Source organism: Geospiza fortis, unplaced genomic scaffold (assembly GCF_000277835.1).
Source record: "Geospiza fortis unplaced genomic scaffold, GeoFor_1.0 scaffold112, whole genome shotgun sequence".
Taxonomy (NCBI): Eukaryota; Metazoa; Chordata; class Aves; order Passeriformes; family Thraupidae; genus Geospiza; species Geospiza fortis.
In genome coordinates, this window is record NW_005054298.1 from 26,752,407 (window position 1) to 26,767,858 (window position 15,452).

At 38.8% G+C, this 15,452-nt stretch overlaps 1 protein-coding gene across 1 annotated transcript; it reads left to right on the forward strand.

Moving 5' to 3' along the window:
* Positions 1-445: 445 nt before the first annotated feature.
* On the forward strand, positions 446-12,788 carry STK17B (serine/threonine kinase 17b). Its single transcript, XM_005415963.2, has 7 exons — positions 446-610; positions 4,292-4,504; positions 6,156-6,300; positions 6,562-6,688; positions 7,587-7,635; positions 8,933-9,112; positions 10,931-12,788. Exons 1-7 carry the CDS (start codon positions 489-491, stop codon positions 11,211-11,213), a joined length of 1,119 nt encoding a protein of 372 aa, XP_005416020.1. The 5' UTR covers positions 446-488; the 3' UTR covers positions 11,214-12,788.
* Positions 12,789-15,452: the final 2,664 nt, after the last annotated feature.

Sequence of the window (15,452 nt, forward strand, 5' to 3'; positions counted from 1 at the left end):
GCTGTGTTGCAGTTAACAAACAGGAAGGACTTTTGGTAAATTCCCCTAGGAGCAAATATCTGTTAAAATTGTAAACATAAAGGCGTGGAACATACCCAGAATCCAGAGAAGAGTTTCAGAAAGATTAAAAAAAGGTACATCTCATTAATAGTTAAGTAGCTATTAGCATTTTTATTAGAACTAAAGCTTATCCCTAGTATCTTATGGATATGCTCCAGGGAGAAAAAAAACCCCAACTTATCTGGAGTGTTTACATTATTCAATTAGAATGTCTTGATTCATATTCCTTTCAGGTTTTATTTTTACAGTGATTAAATGTGTTGTTTTCAGGCTGCTACTGAACAAAGTTCTGGCTATTCTAGTTTTATAGCCCTAAACTCACAATATTTGTATACTTTCCTGTGCTGTAACTATGAAATTTCCAAAACTCTTAATTGTTTTGCTTCAGCAGGTGGCTGGTGTAAGAGAGAGACCTGCTGCTCCTGACCATGTCGAGGAGAAAGCTGGAGAATAAAAACCTTTCTGGCTTGTTGGCCACATCTCTGCACACACCAATCAAGACAGAGAACTTCTACAATTTTTATATGCTTGAATCAAAGGAGTTAGGAAGGTAAGATTATTCCTATTTGTTTTATTTGAGCAGAGGAATTTCTGCTGCAAGAAAATTCTCTGTACAATGAAGCAAACCTTTGTGGTAGTAGATGGAGAATGAAGTATGCCCATCTCCTTCCCTGTCCCCTTCTTTGCATCACAGTGGGTTATTTAGGGACCAGGAAAAGGGACAGTGAGGCATGAGCTGCCAGCCTATTCCATGTCAGAGATCTGGAGGGTTTTCATAGGCATGTAGATTTGGGATTATCTTCCTTTCCCTGCCACATAGATTCCTGGGGCATGGCCTAAACAAGAGGTGACATAGGGTGATACTGTAAGAAAAAGAATGAGGATTTTGAGTTGGTTGTTCCAGGTGTTTGGGTGAGTTTTCTGAAATCCAGAAAACAAAGACCTTTTCTCTCCCTTCCCAGCCTCAGGCAGTTAGACTGAGCTTCAAACAAGCTGCTGTTTCAGAGCAGTTTTGCAGCCTGCTTCCCTTGCCCTTGTTTGCAACAGGAAAATAGGAACTAAAACAACAAAGCACCCCAAACCCTTGGTGTTTGTGACACTGTTTCAGCCATACAAGTGAATGTGTGTTTTGAAATCACTGGGTTAATTCATACCTTGGCTCAGTGCATTGGGTGTAAAGCCATGCAAGCATGATGCTGTGCTCACGTTTCCAAGCTCCCTGAGCAGAATTGTGCCAGGTCAGTCTCACAGCTGGGCCTTGCTGTGCTCCATAGGGATCCTTTGCACCTGCAGCTCCTTCTGTCAGCAGAGATGCTCTTCTGCATGTGCTGTGTGAGCTCCTCGGCCTTCATTGTTCTCTAGGGTTTTTTCTGTTTTTCTAGCATGTGCTTTTTATCTGGTACACTTTTGTAGAAGTGCACATTGCAGCCCATAACTTTCTTCTTTTCTTAACTTTTGTCAGCTCTGCTTTTGAATTCTAAGCTCTACAGAAGCAGTTTATATGCAGCACCCTCTAAACTCAGGTATTGTTCCAACGCTGGATTTTCAGACTCTGCATACTTGTGAGATGATATCTAAAGCAAACAAAAGTGTAGATTTTGTGTGAATTCCAGAACAGAGCTCTTAATTTTTTCTATGCATGCAAAACTAGGCATAAGAAAGTAAGTGCCAAAATGCAAAGAAAACTGAAGCAGGACTCTGTTTTACAAACATATTTGTGATTTCTCCTGGCCTAACTACATGTGTATTTTTAAATGTTTTTAAGTGTATAAATGCTTTTTAAGTGATGTAAAATCCATCTTTTCTCTGTAACCTCTCTAAATTATTAATATGCTTTAATTTTCACTTGCAGTTTTCTTTTTCCTGTTGAGATTATGCGGTAAATAGTTCTCTTGTTCTCTGCTTAAGCTTCCCAAGCCCCATTTCTTCCTCCCACACCCTTATCTGTTGGGTCCTTTGGTATTTAAGAGACTGACTCACAAAGCTGGCAGGTTAGGTTCTGTTTAGTGGGTTAAGTAGTTCTGTCCCTGGTGTGTGCATGGCTTGGCTTCTTTTGAAGTAGTTAAATTTCTGTGGTTTCTGAGCTGAGATATGAAAACATCCTGAAATCAGTTTTTCTTGCAGAGCTGGGCTGTGAGGGGGGATGGTTACCCAGGCAAGGAGTGGGAACTGCTTCGCTTGCGTCAGTGCAGCACTTCCGAGCTGACGTTTTTGTGTTTCTGGAGCAATTTCCACAGCTCTAAAAGACTTTTGGGTCTTATTTTTTTGCCTTTATTTTTGCCTTAATTGGCACTCTAGTAATAAACAAGTGGAAATTCGTACATCTCAAATCTGGAGGTATCATTGGTCCTTCAGAGTTGTTAAACCCACAGAAGCCAGAAGGAAGATGAGCCAAAACTACTGGGGAAGATCGTGCTGTTCTCATGAAACTGAACTGGTTCCCCTTTGTTAATTTTAGAGACACTTTGGTGGCTGGCAGGGCTGATGTGATGCTAAAAAGAGAATGTGAGCTGGAAGGGGGAGTGTTTCCAACTTGTGTATGTTATGAAATTGAGCTCAGTAAGTTCAAATGCTCTGCAATAATAATCTGGGTTAACAGCTGGGAAAGAACGTGGCTGTTTCGGGCTTAGTAGCTAAGGTGAAGAGTGTGCCCGTGTCAGCCTAAATAACTTTCATCTCTAAAATCTAGTGCTTTCAAAAAAGAGTAGAGAAAATCTACAACTAATTGATGTTGAAATAAATGATGACAGAAGGCCTGTTTTGTTGAATTTTTTTTGAAGTTACAGCAGTATGAGTCAAAGTAATCTTTAAATATTTAATGATTTAGGCACATTTGTGCCGTTATTTGGAAATGAAAATTTATTTTTTGCATGCAATGCTCATCCTTGTTTTGATTACATACCAAAGTCTAGATTTTTTTTTTTAATATTTTTTTTAAGAAATGTTTCTTTTAAGCACTGGGACTTTTGCACTAGAAAAAAGGCAAAGCTTGTAAGGCAATGTGGTATTTTCTACTAAAGAAGCTACTTTAGTAGCTTCTTAGTTTAAAGAACGCAGTTTAGATAGCTCATTCTGAGCTGTTTCATTATGTTTGTCCTTAGTATGCTGTGGTAACAAAAAATACAGGTGGACAGGCTCATTTTGAAGAGATAAATGTAGGCTGTGCACTTTGTACATAGCTTGATACTGTTTTTAGAACTTTACTCACAGTTATTGCAGCCTTTCAAGTTGTTTTTTTGTAAATAAGGTTTCTTTAAATAAATACATTTTTTGTAAATAAGGTTTCTCTTTTGCAATTTGAAAACACTTTGCATGTATGCAGCCAGGCATTTCTGGGAGTGTAATATTAGTAACTATACTTTTTTTTTCAGGAGTTTATAACTTGGCTTAAAAAACTGCAATTTTTTCCTCCTAACTTTTTCAAAGATCAGCTTGGGGTTTGTACAGTTTTAACTACAGTATGTGGTTTTCTTCTGAAAACATTTCTTTGCCAAAATATGTTTTTGTTTCCATACCTAAACAGTTGTCTAGGAAATAAAGCAACACACTTTGTTTAACTGTAATTGAAGAAGAGAATGCTAAGTGGTGGGCGCTTTTCTATTAAGATGTTTTGAAACATTTTGTAGATACCTGGGATTTTTGTAGCAGTACTACATGGTTTGTGGAAGGAAATTTTCTTTATGACTAAATTTTTTTTTCCACTGAAAACCTCCTGCCCCACCCATGCGTTTAAATGTGCTTTATTTTTCCTGTTCATTCTCTGCATTTCATAGGGGATTGCTTTGTTTGTTATTGTCCTGTAGGTGTTTTAGTGAGGTTGAGGGTTTTTAATATCTTGCCAACCTGAACAGAGCTCTGGGCAGTTTGGTAAGACCTCATGGCCAGCCTTGCTTTAAGCAGGAGGTTTTTAGGGACCTCCAGAAGTCCTTTCCAACCAAATTATTCTGTGACCTGACCATCAGAATGTCCCTGTAACTTGATACTCTGATTTAATGTTTAGCTAGGCTGTATAAAGGGAATTTTCCTGGGTCTTACCAGAGCTTCATCTAGCTTAGTATCCTTCTACAGTGCCTGCACTGTTCAGGAAACAGTGTGAGAGCAGGCCAAGCATGGCATTTCCCAATACAATTTTTTGTTTGTTTGCAATTATTTGCTGTGTCTTCTTATTTGTAATGTTAATTTATTCACTTTTGATTTCCTGCATCTCAGTGTTTTCCCTTTTATTTCGCAGAGGAAGATGTGCTGTGGTTAGAAAATGTGTAGCTAAATCCACAGGCCAAGAGTATGCAGCTAAATTTTTAAAGAAAAGGAGAAGGGGTCAAGACTGCAAAGCAGAGATTGTGCATGAAATTGCTGTCCTTGAATTAATGAAATCCAATCCTCGCATAGTTAATCTGCATGAAGTCTATGAAACGGCAAATGAAATCATCTTAGTGTTGGAATAGTAAGTATGCCTTTATCACATGTTCCATGTTTGTAGGAAAACATCTTTCCATATATTTATTTTTTGCATGAGTTGCCTGAATGCCCAGAAGAAATGCAACAGTACCCTGTATACATGATGCTAATCTTTCATTGTAATATGCTTTATATTTTTTCCTTTAAGGATGTTTCGGGCAAGCTGACTGGAAATAATGTTCTTGGAATACTGTAGAAGGTCCTGAGTGCTTTGATGCAACTTAAAGCACAAAAAAAAAGTCACTGATTCCAAGTACACAGATTTCAAAGAGGTTGAGCACATCCATGCCTGTGAACTTCAAGTTAGCACTTGACATTTTTTTGGTGACTGAAGACTTACAGTTACTTTGTTTTGAGCTCCTAAATTTAGTGGTTTTGCTGTTTTAAAACTAACTTTTGGAACAGTTTCCTAAAAAAATTCCCATATTTTTTACAGATGTTCCCTAAGCTTCTTATTAGCTCTGAAAATAAGTTTAATTTGGGAATTGAATTTGCATTATCTCTCATATTTGTTTTGTGTAAATTTTTGTGTGGAATGTAAGGTACAAAAATACAGCCTGTGAAATTAATTCTTTCTAAGCTTTAAGTTTCATGTACAAAGTATTTGAAGTGCTGTTGATGGTGGTCTCTGTACACCATGATATATTCTTTGGAAAATTTGAAGGAATTTTGCTAGATTCTATCTGTAAAAGCTTTTTTTTCCCCCTGAACTAGATGACCCCTAACATATCATTTGTTCTAAGGCCTTTTTTTGCCAGTCCTTTCCTGCAGAGCTTTCAGCTCTTTAGCCATGTGGGTGCCCACCCATCCAGACCATAATGTAACTTGAATACAACAATACTGTGGGAGCCTGTGCTGAAAACCCTGTGAGAACTGAAATCCATGGCATCCTCTGCCCTTCCCCTCATGTCCATGTGCCTTAAGGTCGCCTGGGGGGGGAGGCATTTCTGGCACGTCCCATAACCTCAGCAGGTTTGTGGCTGTGTTCATTCATTTTGTCCATTATCTGACTCTTTACTAGAGTCTCATTTTAGAGAGTTTGGTAAACTTAGCAATGAAGTTTAGGCTCAGTGATCTGGAGTTTTGAAAAAGCCTTTCATCCTTGACAGAGAGACTTGAGGCACTCAGAGCAGGCTGAGTAATGATCTCAAACCCAGCCTGAAAGGAGGCAGCTGACACTGCAGCCAAGTGTAGGAATAACTCACAAACCACAGGAGCACAGATATTTCCATGCTGCTTTACGCTGCTCTGAATTATTTATGAACTGGTCTCATGGAAGACATTTTAGATGTGACTTGAAAAGAAAGGCTTCTTTGATTAGGGACTGATGATAGAACTCAGCTTCTGGAAGGCATCTTCCAGCTTGCTTGAGGGCACCAGAGCATTATGAGGTTACCAGTCAAAGTGCTGTTTGCTGTCTCAACTGCTGTTTCAGGCTATAAGGAAAGAAAAAGCATCATCACATTTTTCCCCTTTTCTAAGTGTTTATATTAAGTGTTTCAGTGTAAATGTGTAAAAAGAAAGATATTCCTAGCCTCTCTGATATTACAGATATATATGTGCTATTGAAAACCTTTTTCCTTGCTAAAGTTTCAAAATTTGAACTTATCACATAGATACTCTTCAATGTGTTTCAGTGCTGCTGGAGGAGAAATATTTGACTTGTGTGTCCCAGATCTGGATGACAGAATTGGTGAAAGGGATATTGTAAGGCTTATAAGGCAAATACTTGAAGGACTGTGCTGCTTGCATGAAAACAATATTGTTCATCTTGATTTAAAGGTGAGGCTGCAGCAGGCTTTGTTTTAGCACTTTATCTTCCATTTATTCTGTTCATCAAAGTAATTTGTTAAATACATTAAAAAGATAAGGAGAAGGAGATTAAATGATATTATAGTGAGATTAAAAGGATAGAGATTAAATATTTTTAAATAGTGTTTAGCAATAAGTATTTCATAATAGAAGCTGAAGTGTCATTTAGTACATTGAGCTTTTTTTCAGATTGTATTTTATTAATTAGGAATGCAATTTTTTCTATTCTAGCCTCAAAATATTTTGCTGAGCAGCATCAATCCTCTTGGTGATGTAAAAATTGTGGATTTTGGGATGTCCCGGAAGCTCGAGAATTCCCATGAACTGCGGCAGATCATGGGAACCACAGAGTATCTCGGTATGGAAGGGCTGCTTCACAAACTCTCATGTGGGCTTTCCAGAAAACAGGAATAGCTCATGGAGCACACTGAGCAGTTTACAGGCTGATAAAGAACATCACAGGACAAGGCAGCATGTTTGAGCTGCTCTTTTTAAAGAGTAGTCAACAAATATTTGCACCAAAAAATCCCAAATTATATCAATAAGTGCAGCTCTCAATTTTATACTGTAGTATTTGCAGTATTTCATACTGTAATATTTGCTGTGTTATGGGCTGTTAAATTGTTCTAATTAGAATTGAAATACATTAGCATGCACAAAGAAATGTTCTTTGAATTAATGTAACATCTTTAATGTTGTTCAATATGATGATTTAATGAGATTAAAATATTTGTTGGAGAGGAAAGATTGCTGTTAACACTTGGCCCTCTCTGAGGGACAAGTTTCCTTCATGGTTTTCCAACACTCAGTGTTAAGAGCACTTCATTCTGCAGTGAATAACTTGCTACCTAGCCTGTGCTAACAGCCACTGATCCTAAAATTGGCTTGGTCATCTTGTGTTGCAGCTTTAACATGCTGAAGGCTCTATACATTCCCATTAAAAAGGTGTATAATTCAAAACCTCTTAGGAGAAAAATGTATGTGCATGCATCTGATTAGAACACATCTTGAAACTTGGATAAACTTGAGGCCATGTAGTGCCACTTCGGTGTGAACCAAGTAAACATCCATGTCTAGGCAAAGGGAAATAACTTTTTGCCACCTTGTGGCTTGAAAATAATAAATCTACTTATTGAAACTACATGTTGAGTCCCATAATGATGGTTGGCAAAAGAATGCCGGAAATGTAGCGTATGATTCAAGGCCATTTAATTAAGATATTTATTAAAGCATTTTTCTTCTCCCCATCTCTTTAGCTCCTGAAATCTTGAACTATGATCCTATTACCACAGCTACAGACATGTGGTAGGTTTGATCTTCATTTTACTGGTGGGACCCCTTAACAATCTAAGGGCCTGATGCAGTTTCATCTGGCTCCCAGGAATCCCATTCTGTCGGTGGGCTGGCTGCAAGAGGGAGGGGAGGGATGAAGCCCTCAGGACTTAGAGGAGTTTATGGATCTGTTGCACACGTAGTGGGAAATGCAGGTGGCTGCTGAGCCTGTGGAGGATAGGTGTTTGTTCTGAGGGAATAATAACAGTGGCTGGATAACATACTTTAGGTATTACTTACTCCTGGGTGACATGCTTCAGGTATTAGCTACTCTAGGACACTTCCCTCCCCGCTTTTACATTGATAAATAATTTTTTATACAAATTATAAGAAGGATGTAAACTTCCTACTTCTTATTTTTAGGGAAATACCTGCAGAGTGAATAATAAAAAATGACAAGTACCTTGAACTGAGCCACAACTTTTTGTGGCATTTTAATTTTATGTGCTATGTTAAAGACTAGCTTTGAAATGTTTCCTTTAAAACATAAAATCTTCAGCATCTTTATTAATATTCACTGTTAAGAGTTGCTAGTTTCTCCTTTGAAATCCTCAACTCATGGTAGTAACTAAATCTGTTCATGAATGGTTTTTAATTGTGTATTATTTGCCTGCTTTTGTGGGAAGACATAAGAAAACCCCTATTGGTGCTGTGCTCACCATGATAAACCCAGCAGCTGCGTGTTTCCACACTGTAATGAGTACTAAATTCTGATCTATCAGATCACAAAAATGTTTTTATTATACATCAAGAAACCACCTTAAGATTTATAATAGATTGCATGATCTATGGTAGTCATGTTGATGTTCTTGGGAGAAACATCTCAGCTAGAAGAGATTGTAACACAACTCAGATGTCAAACGTGCAGTGAAAGATGGGTTTTATTTGCATGCAGATTAGAAAGTCTGTCTTTTTTTGCAGCTCTGTCATCCAGAATTGCCATATGTCCCGAGAGTGAGCTGTATAAAAGTGGTATTTCCTTTTCCTAACAATCTCAGTAGGAAGAAAAGAGCCTATTGAAATTAAAAGAGTTTGCAAAATCCTTTCATTGAGATATATACACACATATCTTTCCTTGTGTGTGTATGTGCAGTTGTGTTTGAATTACATAGAATTGAGGTGTAACATGTTGGCTGTGATTCTGAGAGTGGAATATGCCAGGAGGTTTGATCTGCAGCCCAGGAAATATGCAGGGTATATTGTTCAGATTCTCCAGTAGGTTTATACATTTTGTTCTCTGGTAGGTTTATGCTCTGTGTTCTTATCTCAGGAACATCGGTGTCATCTCTTACATGCTGCTGACACAAGAATCTCCATTTGTGGGAGCTGATGTTCAAGAAACTTACCTTAATATATCTCAAGTTAACGTGGATTATTCAGAAGAAACATTTTCATTGGTTTCACAACCTGCAAAAGACTTCATTCAAAAACTTCTCATAAAAAATCCAGAGTAAGTAGCAAATTCCTCCAGGCAAGAATCCTAAATTTGTGGAGCACCTAGAAAAAGTGAATGTTAATTTATGTGCTTAATGTCACTGATAAGATCAGTTGGATATTTCACAATGCATTGGTATTTTCAACTGGATATTTTCAAGTGCCGATTTATGCTTTTCCATAATGTGTGAGAAGAATTTTGGATTCAATGTCTGGCTAAAATTGTCAGATATTATTTTTCTTATTTTTACAGATAATGTTATTATCAGGGAGAGTTGTTCTTTGAGGGTTGTTTGGTTTGAGTTTCTTTATATTTTCATTCAGATTACAGATTTTTATCAGATTTTATTAAATTATGCTCTAGAAAGGTCACATTCTTTTCTATAATTATTGTAGTTTGGAAAGGCAATGCAACCTCATTGCAGTGCTTTCTTGTTTCCTGACTCACCTTTATCTTTTTACTTAAATACCTCTCTTAGTATATTTTTATACTTGGCATTGTTTTGCCTTGTTCAGTGTTCTAAAAATGATCTCAATCCAAAGCAAAAACTTGTTTGTTTGTAAGGTACACTCTCTTAACTCTGCATTCTTTGGGAGTTCAGACTCCACTCAAGCCCTTGCAAAGAAGCTGAACTTTGAGAGTGAGCTGGTCAGGTATTATTGATTGCAGTGCTAGATATGGTCACCTGTGGTGAGGCAGTAATCCTTGGCATCCTCAGAGAGCCTCCAGCAGGAGGAGTGAGCCTGCCTGCCTGAGAGAGGCTCTTGGGCAGGAGGAGAGAATGGGAGGTGATTCCTGGGAAGTGCCTGCTCTGAGGCAATGAGGACTCCATATAAAGTCACATCTGAAGAGTCCTTCCTGTCTTAACATCTCACATACACAGTTTGTCAGGATCTGAAAGGATTCACAAAACCCCCGTGTCCTGAGGGAATCTTGTCTTTCATGTTCATGGAGCACCTAGCAAAAAGGAATCAATGATGAAGAACCTACTTTGATAACTCTTAGTGTGGACCTGTGGGATATTTGACATTCTGTCACAATTACTTCTCATTTTCTCCTGGGCATCTCAAGAGTCTTCTTTATATACTCAATAAGCTGCCTTTTTTTTATTCCCATTCCAGCTCTTGATGACTATACTTCCTTGAATTTTAAGAGGAAAAGTCTGTTCTCAGAGAATCAACTCTATAAAGTTACACTTTACTGACTGAAAAATATTCCTGTGTTCTGGTGGAGTTAGGGACAAATAGTGTGCTCTATTGCCTTGGAGCCAGTTTTCTGGCAAGTTCTGTGGAAGTTAACAATGCAGAACACAATTAAAACTTTCAGTAGCACTGTACTAGGTTGTCCATAGGAGCAATTTACTAAGTCTGGTTTGTTTGGTAGGATCTACATTTTGAAAGAGTTTATGCCAGATGAATTCTAAGAGTAAAACTCTAGAAAATGTCCGAGTTTGTGACATCCTGTTAACTTGGCTGTCCTTGAAAGCATAATGACTGAATAATCTGAGCCTCACTGTTTATGGTCTGTATAAAACATATTGCTTTAAAAGTAAAACCAAGTGGCAATTTATCTGGACCATGTTGAAAACATTCCCAGGGACCATGTTCCTTGTTCTGATGAAAACTTACCAGCTTTAGGGTAAACCATCAACTAAATTTAGATGCATGTAGCTAGTACTTAACTGTGTTTTGTAGCAGCTGCGGTAGGGGTGAAAACACACCAATATTGACTCTTCAGTGTCAATTTTGCTCAGGATTTTTAGCATCAGAGCTGTTTTAGTTTTCTAGTATTGGTGGAATTAACTCAAGCGCCTTTCCCTTTCTCCCTGTGAAGGGACAGGCCCACTGCAGCAGACTGTCTGTCCCACTCGTGGCTGCAGCAAGGGGAGCTCACACTCCTGTGTAGCCCTGAAGAGATCTGCTGTTCCTCTCAGCTGCCAGGACACACAGCCAAGTGCTCAGAGGAGTGGAGTGTAAAATGCAGCTGCAATGGGAGCTGCAGTGACAAGGAGGACAAGGAGAACATCCCAGAGGACAGCAGCACGCTCTCCAAACGCTTCCGCTTCGACGACTCGTTGCAGTATCCCCAGGACTTGGTGACAGACTTCGTGTGCTAATGTAGAACACGGACTTTTCATGGAATGAATTCAGCATAATCTGTTCCAGTGGTGAAAAAAAGGTTCTGGCTTGCCAATTCGTGCAGCATTGGCATGCTGGAAATGCACTTTGATTCTTTTATGCTGGTGCCTCCTTTTCTATCCATTGCTGGCAGTGGATTGAACTCCTGAGGAATTGGAGTTGTTGCGCCAATAAAATGAATTATTTTTTTTAAGAAGATATAATTATAATATTTTTGCACTTTTCAAGTTCTAGTCAAAAGATGGTACTGGAGTGAACAAACTGAAACCTGAAATGAGTTTAAGCATAGCCTTTGCCAAACAGTGGTTGAACACATGCATGCTTTTAGGACTACCTTTTCTTTTAGTAAGAAACTGGGAAGGGAAGCAGAGAAGCTGAATCTTGCTGGTTTACTGGAGTTGCTTGCTAACATTCTCACTAGTTTGGATAGAGGCTAAATTTGGTATGTTTTGGGACTATGGTGCATCTGCTGGGGCCATTTGGAAACCTGTTTTACCTCTAGGATCACTAGTAGTACTGCCTTATGGATCTGGTCTACTTGGGCATTATCATGCATATTCTGTGTGGTTATGCTGTGTTGGATCTCTGCAACACTTGCCATAGAAAACAGATTGTCAGTCCTTGTGCTTATGGTCCTTGGCTTCTTGCCATAAATTACATTCAAAGATGAGGTTCCTATGCTGATGTGAATATTTGAACTTGGTGGTTTGCTTTGATCAAACCTCTGAAATAGTATAATCTACCTGTATTTATTTTTCCTTATCTTAAAAAAACCTCCACAACAATCCCCCCACAAAAAACCCACACAAACAAGCCCCAAAACACAAAGCCTCTAGTTAAAAGAGTAAACTGAGTAAACTGAAAATAACCATTTTTGCCAGTGAAACAGCAATTAACAGTTTTTCTCTGTGCCTCTCCAATGTGTATCTTGCTGTCAATTAGTGATGCCCATAATTACTCAGCTTCATGCCTGCTCTGAGAAATGGACTGCAGTGTGTTAGTATTTCAAGACAAACTACCTAAAAATTGTTTTAAGCCTTTAAAATTGGTTTGGTTAGTGGTATTTTTTAAAGTTCTGTGCCTTCCACTGTCACTTGTTTCTGGCTCTGAGGTAATAATCCCTGTGTCAAGTTTTGTCTTAAAGCAAATGCCAGTTGTGCCTTAACAACCTGAAAGTAATACTCATAAAACGAGCCCCTTAATCATAAACAGAGTCTGTGAGCCTTTTTGGGCAGTGAATTTATTAAAACTCTTACAGATATTTTAAAAGTAAATGCCACTTCAAAATATTTCCAGATTTTCCACTCCTCAAAGCTCAAATTTAATTGTCTTTAAATTGGATTTGTTTTCTGTAATAAAATACCACAATCTGATAATCTTTTTCAAGTGTGCCTGTGGATTTGTCAGTAGTTGGGCAGATTGGCATTTTGGAATATGACTGAGAGGTGAACCTGATGAGTGGTAAAAGGTTGTGTTTTACCTTTCTTTGCACAAGGAAAGAGCAGGTTTTTCCCAAACAGATTTCAGTGTGTCACCAAAATGCATGGAAGGATTCAGGACTGTTGTCTTGGTTTGGGGGGATGCTCACGTTGACAAGTGGAAAGCAGACTGAGGTGTAAGGCATGTAAAGCTTTGCAGCTTGTGTTTGTCAGAAGTTGTTCTCCAAGATTTAATTTCACGTGAAATAAAGTAACAGGTTTGTTCAGCAGAGACAAAGCTCTGATAGCTGGGTGTGAGTGAGCCACACCAGGTCTCCTCTGTGGATTAATTCCCAAGAAGCTTTTCTCAGTGGTACTGATTGTATTTATAATTACAGAATTTCTTTGCAGGAGGCAGCTCTTGGATTGTGCTCAGGTACTTTATACCTTTTTCAAAGTCTTTGGCTTTTCCCAGTGTAGTCTTACTTGACCTTTTGATTTTTTTCCACCATCATGGACTCCAGTCTGAACGGGGTAGGTTAAAATCACAAATTATTCTATACATATGTAGAAGTTAAAGTTCACTTAAGATAAAGAAGAAAATGCCAAAAATAATGTAAATAAAGGTAAAAAAGAATGTTTTAAAAAATTGTTATAATTTAAAATTCTGCCAAAGTATTCCTGAGTTGAAATTACAACTATTTTTTAGCATCTGGAAAATAAAGCTGATAGCATATGCCAGCATATGCCATACAAGTACTTTATGATAAAGCTGTTATTCCTTAAGATTTTTATCACAGTATCTGATGTTTACATTTCTTACTACTTTAGAGTTAACTTAACTTTAAATAATTGAAAATTGGTTTTATCCAAAGAATTTAAGTTTTGAAGACTTTATTTGTATTTTATATATACTTAAAATATACCTTGAATCAGACTGTTTGGACAAGTGCATTTGATTTATTTTGAAATATTATTGTGTAAATTAACTCCATTTGAATGTAAATACATGCACTGTAAGCAACTGTTAGTCTGTTTTGCTTCTTCTCATATTACTGGGACTTTCCAAGTGTGAATGAATGCTGAGTAACAGTTTGAGATGACTGAGGTTATACTTCTATGCAGTTCATGATCTTTTTCTATTAAAAGAAAATAAACTTTGCCATTTGTTCAAAACTTCAATTTTTTTTTTTTTTATTCACAGAATCAGAGGCTGGTTGAGGTTGGGAGGGACCTCTGCAAGTCTGTGCTCTCTGCTCCAGCCATCCCATCTAGGCCTTGCTGGCCAGAACGATATCCAGGTGGCTTTGGGTCTCCAAGGAAGGACACTCAGTCTCCCTGGCCAGCTCTGCAGTTCTCAGCCAGCCTCACAGCAGCAGTATGTTCTTGTGCTCAGATGGAAGCTCACGTGTTCCAGTGTGTGCCACTCCCTCTTGTCCTGTCACTGGGCATCCCTGATGAGAGCCTGGCTCCATCTTTGCACCCCCACTTCAGATGATGGTATGTGTTGATAAGAGTCTCCCTGAGCTTTCTTCTGGCTACACAATCCCTGCTGCCTCATCCTTTCCTCGTAAGAGAGGTGCTGCCATCCCTGAATCCCTTTGTGGCCTTTAGCTCTGTGTGTGTGTGTGTGTCTCACATTGGGCACTGCTCCTGTGTGAGGAAAGGGAAGGCTCTGTCACCCTGCTGGTGCAGCCCATGCCATCAGCCTGGTCTGGACACACTGATGCCTCCTGTCCAACTCCAGGAGGCCAGGGCCTTCTCTGCAGAGGGGTTTTTCCAGCTGGATGGTTCCAGGATGTATCAGTGTGCAGGACTCTCCCTCCACAGCCCATTTCTCCAGCTGCAGAGGTGCCTATGGATGGCAGCAGGAGCTGCAGGTGTATGAGCCACTCCCAGCGTGTGTCACCTGCAGCCTTGCTGAGGGCATGCTCTGCCCATCATCCTTACCCAGGATCTTCTGGGAGAGTGTCAGAGGTCTGAGCAGGCAGTGCCTGCTGCTCTCCCTTCAGCTCCTGCCAGTCATTTCTCTGCAGAGGGTTGCTCAAGTCTGACTTCCCCTTGCTGAACTCATGCTGACTACTACCAGTGAATCATGAACTTAGCAGCTCACTTCTGGAATTGTTCTCCACATGTCTGGGGTTTATGTAAAAAATGTTGCTGTTCCTATTTGTAATGATCTAGTTATATCTTGCTGTACTTAATGAGGTGATACTTTTTATATTAAATTCTACTGCCCTTTCTGAATGGCTGTGTAAGACAACTTAAATGCAATCTTTGTTACACATATTAACTTCCTAGGGCATTAATGGTACATTTGTTTCATTTTCAAGTAGATGGCTGAAATAAAAAACAACAAACCCCAAAACAAGTGTGCTTTAGAAAGGGAATTGCACTCAAAAGGGGGGGTTAACTCCTGGTGGCCTGGGTAGCGTGTTTCTTCCGAAGGCACATTTCATTGACAAAGCTTTTCCATTGTTTGAAATGCACAAATGGGCTTTCTTTCTAGTGAAAGAAACAGTGTGTCCATGTGGCTGCTTTGGTGTTGCAGCATTAAATTCAGAAATTATCTGAATATTTACATTTCTTGCAATGAGAGTTCTTACCAGGAATGATGCCTATTTTTTTTTAACACATCAAGAAAACAAACTATTCAGTTTTATGGCAGTTTGAGACAACTGGAAATTTCTGCCTTTTCAAAAATCCTAGAGGAGATCTCTTTGAGGAATGCATCACAGTGACTTTAAACTGAAAGTAGAGTTAGTTTAGATAATGGGAAGAAATTCTTGACAGTGAGGG